This window comes from Pleurodeles waltl, chromosome 8 (assembly GCF_031143425.1).
Source record: "Pleurodeles waltl isolate 20211129_DDA chromosome 8, aPleWal1.hap1.20221129, whole genome shotgun sequence".
Taxonomy (NCBI): domain Eukaryota; kingdom Metazoa; phylum Chordata; class Amphibia; order Caudata; family Salamandridae; genus Pleurodeles; species Pleurodeles waltl.
The window spans coordinates 71,442,002-71,465,113 of NC_090447.1; the positions used below are offsets into that span (position 1 = coordinate 71,442,002).

The 23,112-nt window shown below is 46.9% G+C and overlaps 1 protein-coding gene across 1 annotated transcript in view; it reads left to right on the plus strand.

Moving 5' to 3' along the window:
- LOC138249714 (protein sel-1 homolog 3-like) overlaps positions 1-23,112 on the plus strand; it is a 320,950-nt gene that overhangs the window by 75,258 nt on the left and 222,580 nt on the right. Inside the window, exon 4 of the mRNA XM_069203733.1 lies at positions 20,293-20,419. Within this exon, the coding sequence (XP_069059834.1) occupies positions 20,293-20,419 (127 nt within the window). The remainder of the gene's footprint in view (positions 1-20,292; positions 20,420-23,112) is intronic.

Here is a 23,112-nt window from a genome sequence, read left to right on the forward strand (position 1 = left end):
TGTGATGAGAGACCTTGCGTCATCCTGCACCATTCTGCATCAAAACCAGTGAAGTCGCCGATCAGGAGCTGCGAGGTGCTGAAATGCAAGGCCCTGTGTTGCCCTATGCCATTGTGCTTCGGGTCCAGTGAAGCACCAGATCAGGAACTGTGACTTGCCTCAATGTAAGGCCTTGTATCATGCCTGCCTTTGTGTGGGTAGTCATCCCCTTTGTCTAACCCTAAACCGGTCCTAGTCAGTTCTTCCCTATCCCCTGGGTCTGTCTCTAGTCTGTCAGTGACAGGACAGGAAGCTTCAGAAGTCAGGAAGGGGGTGGGCACATCCCCCAGACCACCAGTGTAAAGTCCATGAAGGGCTAAGTCCAACCTCCCAGACCCTTTTACCCCCTGTCTGGAAGGAGTACACATCCCACCATAGGAAAGCCATTAACAGTCAAGTGACACTGGACACTGGAAAACAGGTAGATTTAGGCAGGAAAATGCCAACTTTCTAAAGGTGGCTTTTTCATAATAGTAACTTAAAATCTGACTTCATAATTAACAAGAGTTTAAAACTGCAATTCAAATGAGTGGAAGAAGTATTTCTCTACCTGCTCCCAAACTGAAGTTATCACTTATTATGTTTAATTAGGTAATTCAGTGTTTGTCTATGGGAGTCAAACCCTGCGACAGTGAAAAATGATTTTGGACATTTCTCACTGCCTGGACACATGTCCTAGTTTTTAAATACTGTGCACCCTGCCCCATGAGCCTCTAAGTCCTACCTTAGGGATGACTTATAGGTAATAAAAAGGAAGGTTTAGGCCTAACAAAAGGTTTAATTTGTCAGATAAAAAAAATGGCAGTTTTGTTCCCTGTCAAAGTGTGTGGCTGATCCATGGGAGAAGGATTCAGGACAGGGTAGTGGAGACAGGGTAGGAGAGAGTGATAGAGAGAGGGACAGATCATCTGACATCAGGAGGAGTTGGTGGAAAGAATGAAGAAGGAGGAAGAGATCATCAAGTTTTAGCTGAAGACAGTCCACCATGTCTAAAATGTTATATTTCAATTTATTGTGCTTACCCATCTCAGATGGCTGAAGTGCCTCTGTGCAAACAGATGTAACAGATAGGAGTAAGACATCTGTGGCCCTTCTTCACAAGTGATCAATGATAAATAAACTTTATTCTGGTGAAAAAGGGCTTGAGCAACGTATATTGCTTTAAATGCACCACGGCGTTTCTTTTAGATCTCACCTACTAGACAGCGCATACACTTTTGCAAGAAATATTGTGGGCTTACCAAGAACATAATGGGGCTTGCAACCAACCATTTCTTCCTGCCACTCTCATTTGCCTACTTCAAGTCCCAGATTGTCAGTCTTCTGTTTGTCACTCCCATGGAGCATAGCCTCTTCACCATCACTTTTGATTGCTGGCTTATATGCTTCCACTGTTACCATGAGAGTGCATGTGTTTTCGAGCAGTCTCCCTCATTTACCTCTCTCCCACTGCACTCCTTGTTACTCTCTGTCACCTGTGTGCTTTTACCCGGATGCTCCCACCATTGCTTTCACACTTGTGTGCTTCTCTCCTGCCAACTCCACACTGCTCTCTTTAGCTTGTTTGCCCTCCAGTGCTCTGCTTTGCTCTCTCTCTCTGTCGTCTACTTTCCCACCCCGTGCCATTTGTGTTGCTTCTCTCATCCACGCTCTCCTTGTTGCTTTCCCACACCTGCACTCCATGTTGCTTCTGCCTCACACCTGCTACCCCTTTGTTGCTTCTTCCTTCCATGTTGCTTCCTCACCCTTGTCTCTCTGTTGCTTTCACTTCAATGTTGCTTCCACCCTTGTGTTGCTTCCCCTCCAGTGCTTTAAAAAACACTTTTGTGCTTTATTTTATTTTTAGTTACTGTTCCAACTAGGAAAAAAAAGTGTCTGTTTCATTTGGTAGACGCATACATGCATAGTGCGCACATCTACAAAATGACATCTAGGTGGGTCAAAGGCTTTATTTACAATTCTTTACCTATGTTGTCCAGCATCAGGGATGCCGGGCAGCATGATTAAAATCCATTGTCTAATCCAATAGATCCCAAAGGCGAGACCTATTGGATTTGTCAATGCATATTTCAATCTGAAATCTCTCTTTCTGTTTTAGCAGGTGTGTTACGCTCTAATAATTCACATAGTACCACCGTGGGTCAATTGGGATTGGCACTAAGGATGGGCGAAAACACAAAGTCCGCCCTTGGGCAAATTTCACTAGGGGCATGGATTCACAAGATTTTTGCAGATGCATTCTATTGAGTGGAATACTGTTGTTCTCTTGGATTTTAGAGCCTGATTGTGTGGTTTGTGGCTCATGTTCAGTGCGGTTCATGGAAAGATCAAATCCAGGGTAAACAGGGAAACACAAACTGGCAAACCACCAAAAAACAGTGAGATCAGCCCTTGAATTTCGCGAACACAGATATTCTGTCTGGTAAAAAGTGGATGCGAAATACCATGAAAATAGGGGTAACTACAATATTTTGCTTTCTTGTTATGCATAACCGAAATAAATAGTTCACCTTCTCACAGGACCATCTAGTGAAGAGGCATCCTCACAACAGTGAACACATATGGTGAGCTGGAAACCCTTACACAGAGTGAATTTTGTTGTAGTGCAATGTGGCTTAAATCCATTACAGGGTTTGCACTCTCCCCAGGAATGGGCTAATGACCTGACATGCTTCTTTGGACTGTTGGGAGGACAAATGTGCCTATGCAGGCTGTACTAAAGTTCTGGAGCTCTTGCCCTTGAAGGACCTTTTGATTCTCTCTAATAACATCTTATATTGAAAATTATTACAAGATTGCCAGGTATCCACTTCCTGCAAACAATTCTACACCCACTTCGTTTTTTAATATCTTTATTAAAATTGTACCACAACATCACTAAAACAGAGCTTGTCATTTCAATGTAAGATGATTATTTAGCCCCTGCAAGGTCTTAATAAGATCAGGCTTCAGATCAGTTGAAATGAAAACTCTCTGGAGAATTAATTACACAAGGTTCAGCTAAGAAGTTTGGGCAGCTGGTTGTTGAAAGGTACATCCATGCTTGTGGCCAAGGGAGAACGTTTATTCGTATATTGTGGACGTGCCCAATTATAGGAATTACACTGAAAACTGATTGGCAGGGGCCATTGAGTTTCAATACAGCCTGGAGCCACTGACGTTCATACCAGTCTTTGGTCAGTCCATGCCACAAAGGGGAAAGTGTACTGAGACCAGCCATAGGCATTTTATCCTTTTCCCTATGACTTCTGGCACTGTTTGTTTTAAACTTCACAGTATTCATGCAGCACTTCAGGTGCCAAAATTAAAGGAATAGAACAAGGCTCCAGTTTTCTTTTATAACTTTATAATACATGGAATTCTGCAATCTCTGTGTAAAAATGCATCTCTAACTTCTGTATAGTCGGTGACTTGTGACACACACAGGCGCCATTATATGGAATAATGTACCCCCTGTCGTACATTATTAGGATATTATAAGTCATGAGGAGCTCCATGGCCATGTAGAGGAGTGGCACCAAAGGCTGAGTTCCTTTATAAGCTTATGGAACTCCGAGGTGACTTGTAATATCTTTATCATGTATGGCAAGTATTACAGAATCCCATGCATTATAAAGAAATTACATCAGAACTCAACCGGACTGGACTAGGTATGCTCCTTCTCATAGGTACCCATGAAAAGGTTTGCTTAAGAGGAAGCAAAGGTGGATCCCATTGCTGTTCCTTACCTCTGGTGAACAACTTCTCCCCATAGAAGGAAAAGTTTTTTTCTAAAACAATTTAATTTAGTTTCAGAGGCATCTTGGAATATTGTGAATAACTGGCTGATTTAGTATACAACAAATACGTAACAGCTTCCAGCCCTTTTCTGTGCTCTATGTTTGTATTACTGTCGCGCGACATCATTCTTATTAATATAAACACAAAGAACATAAGCAATATTCACACATCCAATATAGGCTTCAGCAACTGCACGCGGGAGAACAGGAGGACTTTAGCATGCAGCAGTTTTCTTTGCATCAATTGTTTATTTGCATTGTGTGTTTAATCTTTGTTCATTTAGTTATTAGACCTATATATAAGAATTTAAAGTACAATTTACAGATAGGTGGCTTGGCCTACCCTACACCTTGCCAGATGTCTGATTTCAAGATGTCCACCTGGTTGTGAACAATTTGCTGTCTTGCACATGGTGGCATGAAACACTCCAGGGGGAGATGATGCTGTGACCAGTTGGCCATGATATGCTGGCATTGTGGACTTTTCACCTATGTTATTCCTGGTGACAAACCACTAAAGTGGGGTTCCGTTATCACAAATAGCATTACTCATGCCCCCAAGCACTGGAAGTTTTCTCGAAGAAGTTGGATGCACTTCAGGGCCTATTTTGTTGGAGAGTGCTGTGGCTTACTTTGTGTTTCCAGACAGTAAGGATACTAGTGAGCTTGTCCATGGGTAATATTTATACTGGTGCCTGGTCAGTGGCAGTGGTCGTCCATCATTGGTACAGCACCATACCCTGTTCTCTAAACGAGGCTGAAGAAGGTAGAAGTGTCTAGCTGGGGCATCTTGCTCCCTTGTTGACTGTCTCATTGCAAAACACACATAAATGAGGCCCATGGTCTCTTTCTAAGCACTCCCAATGTTGACAAACAAGTGAACAGTGTAAAATCAAATTTGTCCTGAATAAAATAATGAGCTGAACCAGGAATCCAAGAGTAGAACCCAGGTCATCTGAGTGTATTGGTACCAGTTTGTTAACTAGATCATTGCACTTAGCAGGTAGGGTAGCTGGAATATAGTGAAAACAGGAGAATGCCAATAAAACAATGCTTTTACAATGTCAGTAAGGCTGGGGCAGAGGGAGTTATATTTCTTCACCTTGGTTGGAAGATAACACTGCTGGCATCAGCTCATCCACGGGCCCCTACCCACTTTTAAAAGGTGTAATAAACATCAAGTTACATTCTGAGCTTCTACATTTATAATATATAAGTTTCTTTTATATTTCTTCCCTCTAGTCACACCTCTTTTTAACTAAGAAATGTTGTAAGCAGATAGTGATTTTCTGTTCAGAGTGGAATGATAAGGTAAATGATAGCCTAAAACTACAAAAGTATTAATTTATTATTATACGTTCATTTAATAATGAATATTATTTTTTAACAACTTTTCGGTCCTTTGTGATTTTTAGGTCCATCTGGAATGAGGGTTAACTCTTGCAAGCATGGTCATTGCACGGTAATAGGCGCGTACAAGAAAATACTGTATCCATTAGCAGAAAGCTTGAAAGACACCATTGTGGCACAAACATTAGTCCTCTGTTTCATCACCAACTCCTCTTTGTTTGTATGTCTGCCTACACTGAGTCCATGAGAGAAGCAGCACTGTGTTTGATGTACATATGTGTAGGAAAGTGGGTTCTTAATTGAGGGGTTTAAGACCCTTCTCAACCAACAACCACAATCCCTGCGAGGGTAACCCACAATAGTCACTGAATTAACCCCTGCTTAGCCCTCTGGAAGCTTGGCAGATAAAACGTCAGGCTTAACTTAGAGGCAATCTGTAAAGTATTTATGTAGCACGAAAACAGTGATAAAGTAAAAACATAGCACAACAAAAATCCCAAACAAATTTAGAAACATAGAGTAAAATATTAAAAATAAAACCATACCAGAATGACAAAAATCATCTACTCAGTGTAACCAGAGATATGCAGTTTTAAATGTTTAAGTAAAAATAGCACCAAGAATGCAAAAAAAAGCTAATAGTGAGTATCTGGTCCTGCTAGACCGTGATAAAGTCACAAGTTCATGATGACCGTGGTGGAGTACAGGCCAAATATGAGGTACCAGGTTAGTCCTGCTGAAAAAGTTACTTTCTCAAAGTCTGGTGCGCAGAGTTCAAAACATCAGGAGGAGTTTGACTGATGTCTGCCAAGGGTCCAGGACCAACAGAGGCATCTCTTAGGGATCAGGAACTCACTCCAGCAGAGGCCAGCAGGCCTCAGGAAGGTCCAGGCAGGACCAGTTGTAGGTCCAAGCAGGGTCAGTTGCAGTAGGGCAGCTGGGCAATGGCAGAGAGTACTCAGGAACATGTTAGATCTCTGTAGCTCAGAACAGGAGGTCAGCCAACTGACCCTTGGAGTCACTCAGGTTAGTCTGAGATGAAGGGAGCAGGTCCAGTCTTCCTTCTTAGAGAGCAGGGCAGGCCTCCAGCAGCAGAAGAACAGTCCTTCTGGGGAAAAGGCAGGCCTCAAGCAGCAGGACAGTCCTCTTTGGAACAAGACAGCTGTTTTTTCAGGGTCCACAGGTCTAGGAACGTACTGATGAGTGGCTCAGGAGGTCAAATATTTATTTTAGCAACACAAAAGGATGATGGACGGAGTGCTGAACAATGCAATCACTCACCCCCAGTCACAGATCTGGGTTTAATCCATTTTTCTTTTGCTCTCCATGTCACCCCAGTTTGGACCCATCCATATGCAGATCAGTCTTCACCCTGTTCCTCATGGGAACAGTCCAGTCTGAACTGCCAAGTCATGTCCTTTCTGGACTGGAGACAAGCATCCTGGAACCGGTTTCAGGGTATCACCCTTCATCAGCCAGGCAGTGGCACAGTGAGCATGGGACCCACGTCTGGGCATACCCTTCCCACTTAGGGCAACACTAGCAACACAAAAGAATGATGGACGGAGTGCTGAACAATGCAAACACTCAACCTCAGTCACAGATCTGGGTTTAATCCATTGTTCTTTTACTGACCATGCCACCCCAGTTTAGACCCAGCCACATGCAAATCAGTCTTGACCCTGACCTTATGGGAACAGTCCAGCCCGAATTGCCAAGCCAGGTCCTCCCTGGACTGGAAACAAGCATCCTGAGACCAGTTTCAAGGTATCACCCTTCATCAGCCAGGCTAGCTTGAATCCAGTGCCACAGTGAGCACGGGACCCATGTCTGGGCATACCCTTCCCACTTAAGGTAACTTTAGCAGCACAAAAGGATGATGGACAGAGTGCTAAACAATGCAAACACTCACCCCCTGTCACAGATCTGGGTTTAATCCATCATTCTTTTGCTCACCATGCCGCCCCAGTTTGGACCCAGCAGTATGCAAATCAGTCTTGACCCTGTACCTCATGGGAACAGTCCAGCCCAAACTGCCACGCCAGGTCCTCCCTGGACCGGAAACAAGCATCCTGGGACCAGTTTCAGGGTATCACCCTTCATCACCAAGGCTAGCTTGAATCCAGTGGCACAGTGAGCATGGGTCCCACGTCTGGGCATACCCTTCCCACTTAGGGCAACTTTAGCAACTCAAAGGGATGATGGACAGAGTGCTGAACAATGCAAACACTCACCCCCAGTCACAGATCTGGGTTTAATCCATTGCTCTTTTGCTCACCATGCCACCCCAGTTTGGGCCCAGCCATATGCAAATCAGTCTTGACCCTGTTCCTCATGGGAACAGTCCAGCCTGAACTGCCAAGCCAGGTCGCCACCCTTTGAAAGTGGGGTATCTTCTTTCTAGTCCACCCTGACATCTGGTTCTGAAAAGTTCCCTCTTTCCCCTTTCGTCCCCTGCCCAGGCTCCATGGTGTAAGGAAATGCCTCCTTGGCATGGTTACCCCCTGACTTTTTGCCTTTGCTGATGCTATGTTTTGAATTGAAAGTGTGCTGAGGCCTGCTAACCAGGCCCCAGCACCAGTGTTCTTTCCCTAACCTGTACTTTTGATTCCACAATTGGCACACCCTGGCATCCAGGTAAGTCCCTTGTAACTGGTACCCCTGGTACCAAGGGCCCTAATGCCAGGGAAGGTCTCTAAGGGCTGCAGCATATCTTATGCCACCCTGGGGACCCCTCACTCAGCACAGACACACTGCTTACCAGCTTGTGTGTGCTGGTGAAAACAAAACAAGTAAGTCGACATGGTACTCCCCTCAGGGTGCCATGCCAACCTCACACTGCCTATGCAGTATAGATAAGTCACCCCTCTAGTAGGCCTTACAGCCCTAAGGCAGGGTGCACTATACCATAGGTGAGGGCACTAGTGCATGAGTACTGTGCCCCTACAGTGTCTAAACCAAACCTTAGACATTGTAAGTGCAGGGTAGCCATAAGAGTATATGGTCTGGGAGTCTGTCAAACACGGACTCCACAGCACCATAATGGCTACACTGAAAACTGGGAAGTTTGGTATCAAACCTCTCAGCACAATAAATGCACACTGATGCCAGTGTACATTTTATTGTGAAATACACCCCAGAGGGCACCTTAGAGGTGCCCCCTGAAACCTTAACCGACTATCTGTGTAGGCTGACTGGTTCCAGCAGCCTGCCACGACCGAGACATGTTGCTGGCCCCATGGGGAGAGTGCCTTTGTCACTCTGAGGCCAGTAACAAAGCCTGCACTGGGTGGAGATGCTAACACCTCCCCCAGGCAGGAGCTGTAACACCTGGCGGTGAGCCTCAAAGGCTCACCCCTTTGTTCCAGCACCGCAGGACACTCCAGCTAGTGGAGTTGCCTGCCCCCTCCGGCCAAGGCCCCCACTTTTGGCGGCAAGGCCGGAGGAAATAATGAGAATAACAAGGAGGAGTCACTGGCCAGTCAGGACAGCCCCTAAGGTGTCCTGAGCTGAAGTGACTCTAACTTTTAGAAATCCTCCATCTTGCAGATGGAGGATTCCCCAATAGGATTAGGGATGTGACCCCCTCCCCTTGGGAGGAGGCACAAAGAGGGTGTACCCACCCTCAGGGCTAGTAGCCATTGGCTACTAACCCCCCAGACCTAAACACGCCCTTAAATTTAGTATTTAAGGGCTCCCCTGAACCTAAGAATTTAGATTCCTGCAACTTACAAGAAGAAGAGGACTGCTGAGCTGAAAGACCCCTGCAGAGGAAGAAAAGAAGACACCAAGGGCCATATTTATACTTTTTGACGCAAAACTGCGCTAACACAGTTTTGCGCCAAAAAAATTAGCGCCGGCTAACGCCATTCTGAAGCGCCATGCGGGCGCCGTATTTATTGAATGGCGTTAGCCGGCGTTAGCCGACCGGCGCTGCCAGGTGTGCGTGAAAAAAACGACATACACCAGGCAGCGCCGGCGTAGGGAAAAATGGCGTTTGGGCGTCCCAAAATGGGGCAAGTCAGGCTGAGGCAAAAAAATCGTCTTAACCTGATTTGCGCCATTTTTTTTGGGCGCCCAGACGCCATTAACATGACTCCTGTCTTAGCAAAGACAGGAGTCATGCCCCCTTGCCCAATGGCCATGCCCAGGTGACTTATGTCCCCTGGGCATGGTCATTGGGCATAGTGGCATGTAGGGGGGCACAAATCAGGCCCCCCTATGCCACAAAAAAATTAAAAAAAAATACTTACCACAACTTACCTTTTCTTCCCTGGGATGGGTCCCTCCATCCTTGGGTGTCCTCCTGGGGTGGGCAAGGGTGGAAGGGGGTGTCCCTGGGGGCAGGGGAGGGCACCTCTGGGCTCATTCTGAGCCCACAGGTCCCTTAACGCCTGCCCTGACCCAGGCGTTAAAAAGAGGCGCAAATGCGGGTTTTTTTGCCCCGCCCACTCCCGGGCGTCATTTTTGCCCGGGAGTATAAATACCACGCACATGCCTCGGAGTCATTTTTTAAGACGGGAACGCCTACCTTGCATCTCATTAACGCAAGGAAGGTGTTCACGCCAAAAAATGACGCTAACTCCATGAACTTTGGCGCTAGACGCGTCTAACGCCAAAGTATAAATATGGAGTTAGTTTTGCGTCGAATTTGCGTCGAAAAAAACGACGCAAATTCGGCGCAAACGGAGTATAAATATGCCCCCAACTGCTTTGGCCCCAGACCTACCGGCCTGTCTCCTGCCTTCCAAAGAAACCTGCTCCAGCGACGCTTTCCCAAGGACCAGCGACCTCTGAATCCTCAGAGGACTGCCCTGCTTCAAGAAAGACTAGAAACTCCCGAGGACAGCGGCACTGCTCCAAAAGAACTGCAACTTTGTTACAGAGGAGCAGATTTAAAGACCCCTGCAAATCCCCGCAAGAAGCGTGAGACTGGCAACACTGCACCCGGCGACCCCGACTCGACTGGTGGAGAACCAACACCTCAGGGAGGACCCTCCTGCGACTCCGAGACCCTGAGTAACCAAAGTTGTCCCCCCTGAGCCCCCACAGCGACGCCTGCAGAGGGAATACCGAGGCTCCCCCTGACCGCGACTGCCTGAACCTAAAGTCCCGACGGCTGGAAAAGACCCTGCACCCGCAGCCCCCAGCACCTGAAGGAACGGAACTTCTGTGCAGAAGTGACCCCCAGGAGGACCTCTCCCTTGCCCAGGTGGTGGCTACCCCGAGGAGCCCCCCCTTGCCTGCCTGCACCGCTGAAGAGATCCCTTGGTCTCTCATTGAAAACCATTGAAAACCCGTCGCATGTTTGCACACTGCACCCGGCCGCCCCCGCGCTGCTGAGGGTGTACTTTTTGTGCTGACTTGTGTCCCCCCCGGTGCCCTACAAAACCCCCCTGGTCTGCCCTCCGAAGACGCAGGTACTTACCTGCTGGCAGACCGGAACCGGGGCACCCCCTTCTCTCCATTGAAGCCTATGTGCTTTTGGGCACCTCTTTGACCTCTGCACCTGACCGGCCCTGAGCTGCTGTTGTGGTAACTTTGGGGTTGCTCTGAACCCCCAACGGTGGGCTACCTTGGACCCAAACCTGAGACTTGTAAGTGATTTACTTACCTGCCAAAACTAACAAAAACTTACCTCCCCAGGAACTGTGAAAATTGCACTGTGTCCACTTTTAAAACAGCTATTTGTGTTGTATATGAAAAGTATATATGCTACTGTAATTATTCAAAGTTCCTAAAGTACTTACCTGCAATACCTTTCAAATGAGATATTACATGTAGAATTTGAACCTGTGGTTCTTAAAATAAACTAAGAAAATATATTTTTCTATAACAAAACCTATTGGCTGGATTTGTCTCTGAGTGTGTGTTCCTCATTTATTGCCTGTGTGTATGTACAACAAATGCTTAACACTACTCCTTTGATAAGCCTACTGCTCGACCACACTACCACAAAATAGAGCATTAGTATTATCTCTTTTTGCCACTATCTTACCTCTAAGGGGAACCCTTGGACTATGTGCATACTATTCCTTACTTTGAAATAGTACATACAGAGCCAACTTCCTACATTGGTGGATCAGCGGTGGGGTACAAGACTTTGCATTTGCTGGACTACTCAGCCAATACCTGATCACACGACAAATTCCAAAAATTGTCTTTAGAAATAGTTTTTGCAATTTGAACTATTTTTTCTAAATTCTTAAAAGACCTGCTAGGGCCTTGTGTTAGATCCTGTTTAGCATTTCTTTTAGAGTTTAAAAGTTTGGTAAAAGTTTGAATTAGATTCTAGAACTAGTTTTTAGATTCTTAAAAAGTATTCCAACTTTTAGAAGCAATGGGGGTTATTCTAACTTTGGAGGAGGTGTTAATCCGTCCCAAAAGTGACGGAAAAGTGACGGATTTACCACCAGCCGTATTACGAGTCCATTATATCCTATGGAACTCGTAATACGGCTGGTGGTATATCCGTCACTTTACCGTCATTTTTGGGACGGATTAACACTCCTCCAAAGTTAGAATAACCCCCATAATGTCTAGTGCAGAGATGAATGTGGTGGAACTCGACACCACACCTAACCTCCATCTTAAGATGAGGGAGCTAAGGTCACTCTGTAAAATAAAGAAAATAGTAATGGGCCCCAGACCTTCCAAACTACAGCTCCAGGAGCTGTTGGCAGAGTTTGAAAAGGCCAACCCCTCTGAGGATGGCAACACAGAGGATGATGATAGTGACTGGGAGGGTGATTCCCCCCTACCAGTCCTATCTAGGGAAGACAGGGCCTCTCAAGCCCTGACTCCAAGCATAATAGTCAGAGATGCTGGCTCCCTCACAGGAGGGACCAACCTCTCTGAAATCACTGAGGATAACTCCAGTGAAGAGGACATCCAGTTAGCCAGGATGGCCAAAAGATTGGCTTTGGAAAGACAGATCCTAGCCATAGAAAGGGAAAGACAAGAGATGGGCCTAGGACCCATCAATGGTGGCAGCAACATAAATAGGGTCAGAGATTCTCCGGACATGTTGAAAATCCCTAAAGGGATTGTAACTAAATATGAAGATGGTGATGACATCACCAAATGGTTCACAGCTTTTGAGAGGGCTTGTGTAACCAGAAAAGTGAACAAATCTCACTGGGGTGCTCTCCTTTGGGAAATGTTCACAGGAAAGTATAGGGATAGACTCCTCACACTCTCTGGAAAAGATGCAGAATCTTATGACCTCATGAAGGGTACCCTGATTGAGGGCTTTTGATTCTCCACTGAGGAGTATAGGATTAGATTCAGGGGGGCTCAAAAATCCTCGAGCCAGACCTGGGTTGACTTTGTAGACTACTCAGTAAAAACACTAGATGGTTGGATTCAAGGCAGTGGTGTAAGTAATTATGATGGGCTGTACAATTTATTTGTGAAAGAACACCTATTAAGTAATTGTTTCAATGATAAACTGCATCAGCATCTGGTAGACCTAGGACCAATTTCTCCCCAAGAATTGGGAAAGAAGGCAGACCATTGGGTCAAGACTAGGGTGTTCAAAACTTCCACAGGGGGTGACCAAAAGAAAGGGGTCACAAAACCTCCCCAGGGGAAGGGTGGTGAGACAGCCAAAAACAAAAATAGTAAAGAGTCTTCTACAGGCCCCCAAAAACCTGCACAGGAGGGTGGGCCCAGAGCCTCTTCACAAAACAATCCTGGGTACAAGGGTAAAAACTTTGATCCCAAAAAGGCCTGGTGTCGTAGCTGTAGTCAGTCTGGACACCAAACTGGAGACAAGGCCTGTCCCAAGAAAGATGCCACTTCTATCTCCACTCCAGCTAAAACTGGAATGACCAGTCTCCAAGTGGGATCAACAGTGTGCCCAGAGCAAATCAGGTGTCACACTGAAGCTACATTAGTCTCTGAGGGTGGGGTGGATTTAGCCACACTGGCTGCCTGGCCCCCTAACATGCAAAAATACAGGCAGCAGCTCTTAATTAATGGGACAAGTGTAGAGGGCCTGAGGGATACAGGTGCCAGTGTCACTATGGTGACAGAGAAACTGGTTTCCCCTGGCCAATACCTGACTGGACAAACCTATCCAGTCACCAATGCTGACAATCAAACTAAAGTACATCCCATGGCAATGGTAACTTTAGAGTGGGGAGGGGTCAATGGCCTGAAACAGGTGGTGGTCTCCTCAAATATCCCAGTAGACTGTTTGCTTGGAAATGACCTGGAGTCCTCAGCATGGGCTGAGGTAGAACTGAAAACCCATGCAGCCATGCTGGCTATCCCTGAACTGGTGTGTGTCAAAACAAGGGCACAGTGCAAGGCACAGGGTGAAAAAGTAGAGCTGGAGTATGGAAGAAAGGCCCAGCCTACCAAGAGAAAAGGAAAGTCAGCTGGGAAACCAGCTGCAACACAACAAGAAAAAGAGAGCCTCTCTTCTCAGGAAGAAGTTCTGCCCTCTGAGGGAACTGAGCCTATGGAGCTAGAACCTTACCAGGTTGAGCTCTTGGGCCCAGGGGGACCCTCAAGGGAAGAGTTGTGTAAGGGACAAGAAACCTGTCCCTCTCTTGAAGGCCTTAGGCAGCAAGCTGCTGAAGAGTCCAAAGGCAAGAAAAATGGAACACATAGGGTCTATTGGGAAGATGGACTCCTGTACACTGAGGCAAGAGATCCCAAACCTGGTGCCACTAGGAGAGTGGTAGTGCCTCAGGGGTTTAGAGAGTTTATTCTGACATTAGCCCATGATATTCCCCTTGCTGGGCATTTGGGACAAACTAAGACGTGGGAGAGGTTAGTCAACCACTTCTACTGGCCCAACATGTCCCAGAAGGTTAAGGAGTTTTGCACCTCCTGTACCACCTGTCAAGCCAGTGGTAAGACAGGTGGACATCCAAAGGTCCCCCTCATTCCACTTCCAGTGGTGGGGGTCCCCTTTGAAAGAGTGGGTGTGGACATAGTGGGTCCACTGGAACCTCCCACAGCCTCAGGAAATATGTACATCCTAGTAGTAGTGGATCATGCTACTAGGTATCCTGAAGCTATTCCCCTTAGGTCGACTACTGCCCCTGCAGTAGCCAAGGCCCTCATTGGTATCTTTACCAGAGTGGGCTTCCCTAAGGAGGTGGTGTCTGACAGAGGTACCAACTTCATGTCAGCATACCTAAAACACATGTGGAATGAGTGTGGAGTGACTTATAAATTCACTACACCATATCATCCACAAACTAATGGCCTTGTTGAGAGATTCAACAAGACATTAAAGGGCACGATCATGGGGCTCCCAGAAAAACTCAAAAGGAGATGGGATGTCCTCCTGCCATGTCTGCTTTTCGCTTACAGAGAGGTGCCTCAGAAGGGAGTAGGGTTCTCACCCTTTGAACTTCTGTTTGGCCACCCTGTAAGGGGACCACTAGCTCTTGTGAAAGAAGGCTGGGAGAGACCTCTTCATGAGCCTAAACAAGACATAGTGGACTATGTAATTGGCCTTCGCTCAAGGATGGCAGAGTACATGGAAAAGGCAAGCAAAAACCTTGAGGCCAGCCAACAGCTCCAGAAGTGTTGGTATGACCAAAAGGCTGCACTGGTTGAATTTCAACCAGGGCAGAAAGTCTGGGTTTTGGAGCCTGTGGCTCCCAGGGCACTTCAGGACAAATGGAGTGGCCCTTACCCAGTGCTAGAGAGGAAGAGTCAGGTCACCTATCTGGTAGACCTGGTCACAAGCAGGAGCCCCAAGAGGGTGATCCATGTGAACCGCCTTAAGCTCTTCCATGACAGGGCTGATGTAAATCTGTTAATGGTAACAGATGAGGATCAGGAAGCTGAGAGTGAGCCTCTCCCTGATCTTCTGTCATCAAACCCTAATGATGGCTCAGTAGATGGAGCGATCTATTCAGACACCCTCTCTAGCCAACAGCAAGCTGACTGTAGGAAGGTCCTACAACAGTTTGCTGAGCTCTTTTCCCTAACCCCTGGTCAGACACACCTGTGTACCCATGATGTGGACACAGGAGACAGCATGCCTGTGAAAAACAAAATATTCAGACAGTTTGATCAAGTTAAGGAAAGCATCAAGGTGGAAGTCCACAAGATGCTGGAATTGGGAGTAATTGAGTACTCTGACAGCCCCTGGGCTAGCCCAGTGGTCTTAGTCCCCAAACCTCACACCAAAGATGGAAAGAGAGAGAGGAGGTTTTGTGTGGATTACAGAGGACTTAACTCTGTCACCAAGACAGATGCCCATCCCATTCCTAGAGCTGATGAGCTGATTGATAAATTAGGGGCTGCCAAATTCTTAAGTACCTTTGACTTAACAGCAGGGTACTGGCAAATCAAAATGGCCCCTGGAGCAAAAGAAAAGACAGCATTCTCCACACCTGATGGGCATTATCAGTTCACTGTTATGCCCTTTGGTTTAAAGAATGCCCCTGCCACCTTCCAAAGGTTGGTGAATCAAGTCCTTGCTGGCTTGGAGTCCTTTAGTGCAGCTTATCTTGACGATATTGCTGTCTTTAGCTCCAACTGGCAGGATCACCTGGTCCACCTGAAGAAGGTTTTGAAGGCTCTGCAATCTGCAGGCCTCTCTATCAAGGCATCCAAATGCCAGATAGGGCAGGGAACTGTGGTTTACTTGGGACACCTTGTAGGTGGAGGCCAAGTTCAGCCACTCCAGCCTAAGATCCAGACTATTCTGGACTGGGCAGCTCCAAAAACCCAGACTCAAGTCAGGGCATTCCTTGGCTTGACTGGGTACTATAGGAGGTTTGTGAAGGGATATGGATCCATTGTCACAGCCCTCACAGAACTCACCTCCAAGAAAATGCCCAAGAAAGTAAACTGGACTGTAGAATGCCAACAGGCCTTTGACACCCTGAAACAAGCTATGTGCACAGCACCAGTTCTAAAAGCTCCAGATTACTCCAAGCAGTTCATTGTGCAGACAGATGCCTCTGAACATGGGATAGGGGCAGTTTTGTCCCAAACAAATGATGATGGCCTTGACCAGCCTGTTGCTTTCCTTAGCAGGAGGTTACTCCCCAGGGAGCAGCGTTGGAGTGCCATTGAGAGGGAGGCCTTTGCTGTGGTTTGGTCCCTGAAGAAGCTGAGACTATACCTCTTTGGTACTCACTTCCTAGTTCAGACTGACCACAGACCTCTCAGATGGCTGATGCAAATGAAAGGTGAAAATCCAAAACTGTTGAGGTGGTCCATCTCCCTACAGGGAATGGACTTTATAGTGGAACACAGACCTGGGACTGCCCATGCCAATGCAGATGGCCTTTCCAGGTTCTTCCACTTAGAAAATGAAGACTCTCTTGGGAAAGGTTAGTCTCATCCTCTTTCGTTTGGGGGGTGGGGTTGTGTAAGGAAATGCCTCCTTGGCATGGTTACCCCCTGACTTTTTGCCTTTGCTGATGCTATGTTTTGAATTGAAAGTGTGCTGAGGCCTGCTAACCAGGCCCCAGCACCAGTGTTCTTTCCCTAACCTGTACTTTTGATTCCACAATTGGCACACCCTGGCATCCAGGTAAGTCCCTTGTAACTGGTACCCCTGGTACCAAGGGCCCTGATGCCAGGGAAGGTCTCTAAAGGCTGCAGCATATCTTATGCCACCCTGGGGACCCCTCACTCAGCACAGACACACTGCTTACCAGCTTGTGTGTGCTGGTGAGAACAAAACAAGTAAGTCGACATGGCACTCCCCTCAGGGTGCCATGCCAACCTCACACTGCCTATGCAGTATAGATAAGTCACCCCTCTAGTAGGCCTTACAGCCCTAAGGCAGGGTGCACTATACCATAGGTGAGGGCACTAGTGCATTAGTACTGTGCCCCTACAGTGTCTAAACCAAACCTTAGACATTGTAAGTGCAGGGTAGCCATAAGAGTATATGGTCTGGGAGTCTGTCAAACACGGACTCCACAGCACCATAATGGCTACACTGAAAACTGGGAAGTTTGGTATCAAACTTCTCAGCACAATAAATGCACACTGATGCCAGTGTACATTTTATTGTGAAATACACCCCAGAGGGCACCTTAGAGGTGCCCCCTGAAACCTTAACCGACTATCTGTGTAGGCTGACTGGTTCCAGCAGCCTGCCACGACCGAGACATGTTGCTGGCCCCATGGGGAGAGTGCCTTTGTCACTCTGAGGCCAGTAACAAAGCCTGCACTGGGTGGAGATGCTAACACCTCCCCCAGGCAGGAGCTGTAACACCTGGCGGTGAGCCTCAAAGGCTCACCCCTTTGTTCCAGCACCGCAGGACACTCCAGCTAGTGGAGTTGCCCGCCCCCTCCGGCCACGGCCCCCACTTTTGGCGGCAAGGCCGGAGGAAATAATGAGAATAACAAGGAGGAGTCACTGGCCAGTCAGGACAGCCCCTAAGGTGTCCTGAGCTGAAGTGACTCTAACTTTTAGAAATCCTCCATCTTGCAGATGGAGGATTCCCCAATAGGATTAGGGATGTGACCCCCTCCCCTTGGGAGGAGGCACAAAGAGGGTGTACCCACCCTCAGGGCTAGTAGCCATTGGCTACTAACCCCCCAGACCTAAACACGCCCTTAAATTTAGTGTTTAAGGGCTCCCCTGAACCTAAGAATTTAGATTCCTGCAACTTACAAGAAGAAGAGGACTGCTGAGCTGAAAGACCCCTGCAGAGGAAGAAAAGAAGACACCAACTGCTTTGGCCCCAGACCTACCGGCCTGTCTCCTGCCTTCCAAAGAAACCTGCTCCAGCGACGCTTTCCCAAGGACCAGCGACCTCTGAATCCTCAGAGGACTGCCCTGCTTCAAGAAAGACTAGAAACTCCTGAGGACAGCGGCACTGCTCCAAAAGAACTGCAACTTTGTTACAGAGGAGCAGATTTAAAGACCCCTGCAAATCCCCGCAAGAAGCGTGAGACTTGCAACACTGCACCCGGCGACCCCGACTCGACTGGTGGAGAACCAACACCTCAGGGAGGACCCTACTGCGACTCCGAGACCCTGAGTAACCAAAGTTGTCCCCCCTGAGCCCCCACAGCGACGCCTGCAGAGGGAATCCCGAGGCGCCCCCTGACCGCGACTGCCTGAACCTAAAGTCCCGACGGCTGGAAAAGACCCTGCACCCGCAGCCCCCAGCACCTGAAGGAACGGAACTTCTGTGCAGAAGTGACCCCCAGGAGGACCTCTCCCTTGCCCAGGTGGTGGCTACCCCGAGGAGCCCCCCCCTTGCCTGCCTGCACCGCTGAAGAGATCCCTTGGTCTCTCGTTGAAAACCATTGAAAACCCGACGCATGTTTGCACACTGCACCCGGCCGCCCCCGCGCTGCTGAGGGTGTACTTTTTTTGCTGATTTGTGCCCCCCCCGGTGCCCTACAAAACCCCCCTGGTCTGCCCTCCGAAGACGCGGGTACTTACCTGCTGGCAGACCGCAACCGGGGCACCCCCTTCTCTCCTTTGAAGCCTATGTGTTTTTGGGCACCTCTTTGACCTCTGCACCTGACCGGCCCTGAGCTGCTGGTGTGGTAACTTTGGGGTTGCTCTGAACCCCCAACGGTGGGCTACCTTGGACCCAAACCTGAGACTTGTAAGTGATTTACTTACCTGCCAAAACTAACAAAAACTTACCTCCCCCAGGAACTGTGAAAATTGCACTGTGTCCACTTTTAAAACAGCTATTTGTGTTTTATATGAAAAGTATATATGCTACTGTAATTATTCAAAGTTCCTAAAGTACTTACCTGCAATACCTTTCAAATGAGATATTACATGTAGAATTTGAACCTGTGGTTCTTAAAATAAACTAAGAAAAGATATTTTTCTATAACAAAACCTATTGGCTGGATTTGTCTCTGAGTGTGTGTTCCTCATTTATTGCCTGTGTGTATGTACAACAAATGCTTAACACTACTCCTTTGATAAGCCTACTGCTCGACCACACTACCACAAAATAGAGCATTAGTATTATCTCTTTTTGCCACTATCTTACCTCTAAGGGGAACCCTTGGACTCTGTGCATACTATTCCTTACTTTGAAATAGTACATACAGAGCCAACTTCCTACACATGGGGATTAGTGTGACAAAACGCTGGTGTCAAGTTGGTTTGTGAATGTGCTGGGGTAGCCCTTTTAAATGTAAGTGGCACAGGGAACAGCTCCCCCCTCCCATCTTTGCAGTATTGCCCTCTCCCAGCTCATATTGTTCACTCTCTGAGCCCAATATGCATTCTTCGTGGGGGGGGGGGGGGGGGGTGCAATTAACAGGTCCAGGCAGCTGAAAACTCTGAGAAGGCCTTAGAAAGTTTAGGACAGGAAAATGCCAACTTTCTAAAAGTGGCATTTTTTAATTGTAATCTAAAACCTGATTTTACCATTAAGGAGAAATTTTAATTATAATTAATTTGAGTCCAAGCATTATATTTCTACCTGCATCAAACAACCAAAAGTCAGCACTTATTAAATGTATTAAGGTAACTCAATGTTATCCTCACGAGAGGTACATGCTACAGTAGTCAAAATGAAGTTAGGAGTTTTTTCACTATGAGGACACATAAACCTTAAACCGCATGTCCTACTTTTGAAATAAAATGCACCCTGCCCTATGACCTATTTAAAGCTTACTTTAGGAATGCCTTAAATGTATTAAAAGGAATGTTTAGGCCTGGCAACAGGTTTATTTTGCCAGGTTTATTTAGCAGTTTAAAACTGTACTACAGGCTGCAATGGCAGGCCTGAGGCTTGTTTTATAAGACTACTTTTAATGGGTGACACAATAAGTGCTGCTGCCCACTAGAAGTGTTTAATTTATAGGCACTAGGTACCCGTAGTAACATGTACAAGGGACTTACAAGCAAATTAAATGCACTCTGTGTAAGCCAATTGTACTATGTTTTAGGAGAGTAAGCACAGCATAGAGTCATAAAGCCAATAAAAACAAATTTGAGTGAACAGGCGACGATTATGGAAAATGTGTAGGGGGTAGATCACGTAAAAGGTGTCAGGTCGAACAGTATGTCTGTTGGGCTTCCAGGTGCATTGGCTTGGTCAATAATCATATCTTTTGGTGCTTTTCATATCTCAGTGTCCTGTTCACATTCTCATCTTTGGGCGCATGGATTCACATTGCCTTCTTTCTCCTTCTCTACCTGCAGAAATGGGCCAGCTACTGACATTCCTTTATGCCTGCAGTGGGGAGAATTATGGAATCATAAAAACTTTTGGACCCTATAACAACCATGTGCTTGAGACCATGCGAAAAAGCATCACTACCTCTGTCCGGTATGTCATGCATGCTTCTATCTATCTTGGTGTCTAAGGTCTTTATCTGCTGACTATAAACAAAATATAAGCACTAAACAAGATTAGGAGCCCCTTGGTCACTAGGCACCCTAGAAAATGGAACAAGCAGGATAATCATGTTGTGAACCTTTGCACACCAAGTAAGCCTTTCATGCTTCCCAGATGGATAAAATGAGGGCCAAGTTTGGTTGGAATTATAACCTCCACCAAGGGAACAGCTAACGGTCTGCCACATCAGTGCTGGTGTACCATGGGAGCAGAGTTTTCCTTGCCAAAGGGGCTTTGGTGTGTAAACGCTGTTAGAAAATCCAACATTGTTCAATGAAATTCTATGTGTTTTATTGGTATTTCCCTTAAATGACAAAACATTGGAAGAGTCAGTACAGTATATTGCTATGACTAATAAATAATTTTAGTAGCACAGATATTATAATGCAGTAATAGTCATTGTCATGCATATTACTCATAGTCTTATAATAATGTGGGCACAGCTTGTTATTGTTTAGAAAATATCATTATGAAGTGGTTACTAGAAGAGGGCGAATAGTTTGGTTAATCTGCTTTAGGGGCCACCAATCATCTTTAGGCCTGAACCTTTGAGGCCCACTTTACCATAGGTTTCTAATTGTTCTTTAAATAAGGTAGTTCATTGAGCTAATTGTTATGAGATGGATCTGATCCCCAAATCCTGGTGAGTTGTTTTTCACAGCCTGTAGGTAAAGAGCTTCAAATTTCTTTACGTTGGTCAGGAGTTCTTTTACCAAATGTATTATAGCTCTTTTATGGTCCAAAGATAACACTATGTTTATCATTATGAACAGTGTCCCTAATAACCTCACACGAATATGTTACCATAGGGAGCCATGACCAGGCTGGATGTAGGAAAACTGTCTCCAGATTTGCATCTTTTGCATCTGGAGCCTATCCAACTCCACATTTCGTCAAGCCTAATGGCGTGTGATAAATTCTGTTGAAATGTGTCCTTCTGTGTCTGTGGTTGAGAGTTGGTGCCCTGGTGAAAGGACTACAGAATTTCCAGTCATCTGCCAAGATTTGGCTGTAAAAATATAAGTACCACTTGTCTCTAGAAGACCATGCAGTTATAGGCGCTATCAGCATTGTAAAGGTGCAATACTAAGCTCTTCATATTCGGGGAGGATACCGGAAGCAACAAAGATTTAAATATGGAGTTTCTTGGAGGAATGTGGGTAGTTCGTATTTGCATGCCATTCACAGTCTATAATACATAAAAGTATCAAGTGGGGTATGATCAGGGCTGTTGGAGATCCCTTGAACTTGAATCAAGCGCCCATCCGGGAAGAGATCACCCTGTGTTGTCAGTAAAGATGGGAATTCAACATACCTCCGAAAGCATGTACTACATGTGCCACACGGTAGGCTTCCTCTGTAAGATCTTGGTAGAGTCACCATTCCAACCGTTCCTGAAAGGCATGAAGACTAGCACAATGGTGGAAGACCAGTCATCCTAATTGTGATGTCTGAGGCTCCATCTTATCCGGCAGAGTCACACCGGCGGAGTCTATGATGGAAATGGAGATGTATCCAATGGCAGTCTTTCCATCACCTAAGGCACCATAAATAAGTCCACAGTACCACCAGAGTTGAGAATTATGAATCTGCCAACATTTTGCAGATTCTTCATTGTCACCATCCAAAGAAACCATTTATTAAAGCTTGGGGCCCCATTGAATCCTCCGCGGCGGCGCAGCTTGCTGCACCGCCGCGGGGATTCCGACCCCCCCTACCGCCATCCAGATCCCGGCGGTCGGACCGCCGAGATCCGGATGGCGGTAGGGGGGGTCGCGGGGCCCCTGGGGGCCCCTGCAGTGCCCATGCCACTGGCATGGGCATTGCAGGGGCCCCCGTAAGAGGGCCCCTACATGTATTTCACTGTCTGCTGCGCAGACAGTGAAATACGCGACGGGTGCAACTGCACCCGTCGCACAGCTTCCACTCCGCCGGCTCGATTCCGAGCCGGCTTCATCGTGGAAGCCTCTTTCCCGCTGGACTGGCTGGCGGTCTGAAGGAGACCGCCCGCCAGCCCAGCGGGAAAGTCAGAATTACCGCCGCGGTCTTTCGACCGCGGAACGGTAACCTGACGGCGGGACTTTGGCGGGCGGCCTCCGCCGCCCGCCAAGGTCAGAATGAGGGCCTTTATGTCTAAAGTTAGACTTCAGGTATAAACATAGGCTTTTGGACTTCAGGTCCAAGTTTACCTTTGTGAATCAGGCCGTAAGTGTTGGGGCTCAAAGTTGTGATCAGAAGCTTGCGGCCTTTGCATAGAATGTCAGGGTGCTGTATAACAAGCCTGCATACCCTCGATTTCACCTCATGCTTCTTTAATTGACCACCAGACATTCCTTATCATTGAATCTCACTCTTACAGGTCCCTGCTTTATCCCTTTGTCAGACTTTTTTCCGCCTTTCTCTTCCTTCTTCTTTGCTCCTTGTGTGCTTTTCTCTTTCTTGCTCTGGCTAAAAATGTGATTAGGTAAAATAAGTGCTGACCCCCAAAGAAGAGTGCCAGTGGGCCCCACCTGCAACCACCAGTTCAAATTAAGCACTGTCCAGAACTGATCCTCAAGACATGTGTACAATGTCAATGGAGGGATTGACAACCAAGAAAACATCTATTTTAGATTGATTTAGTT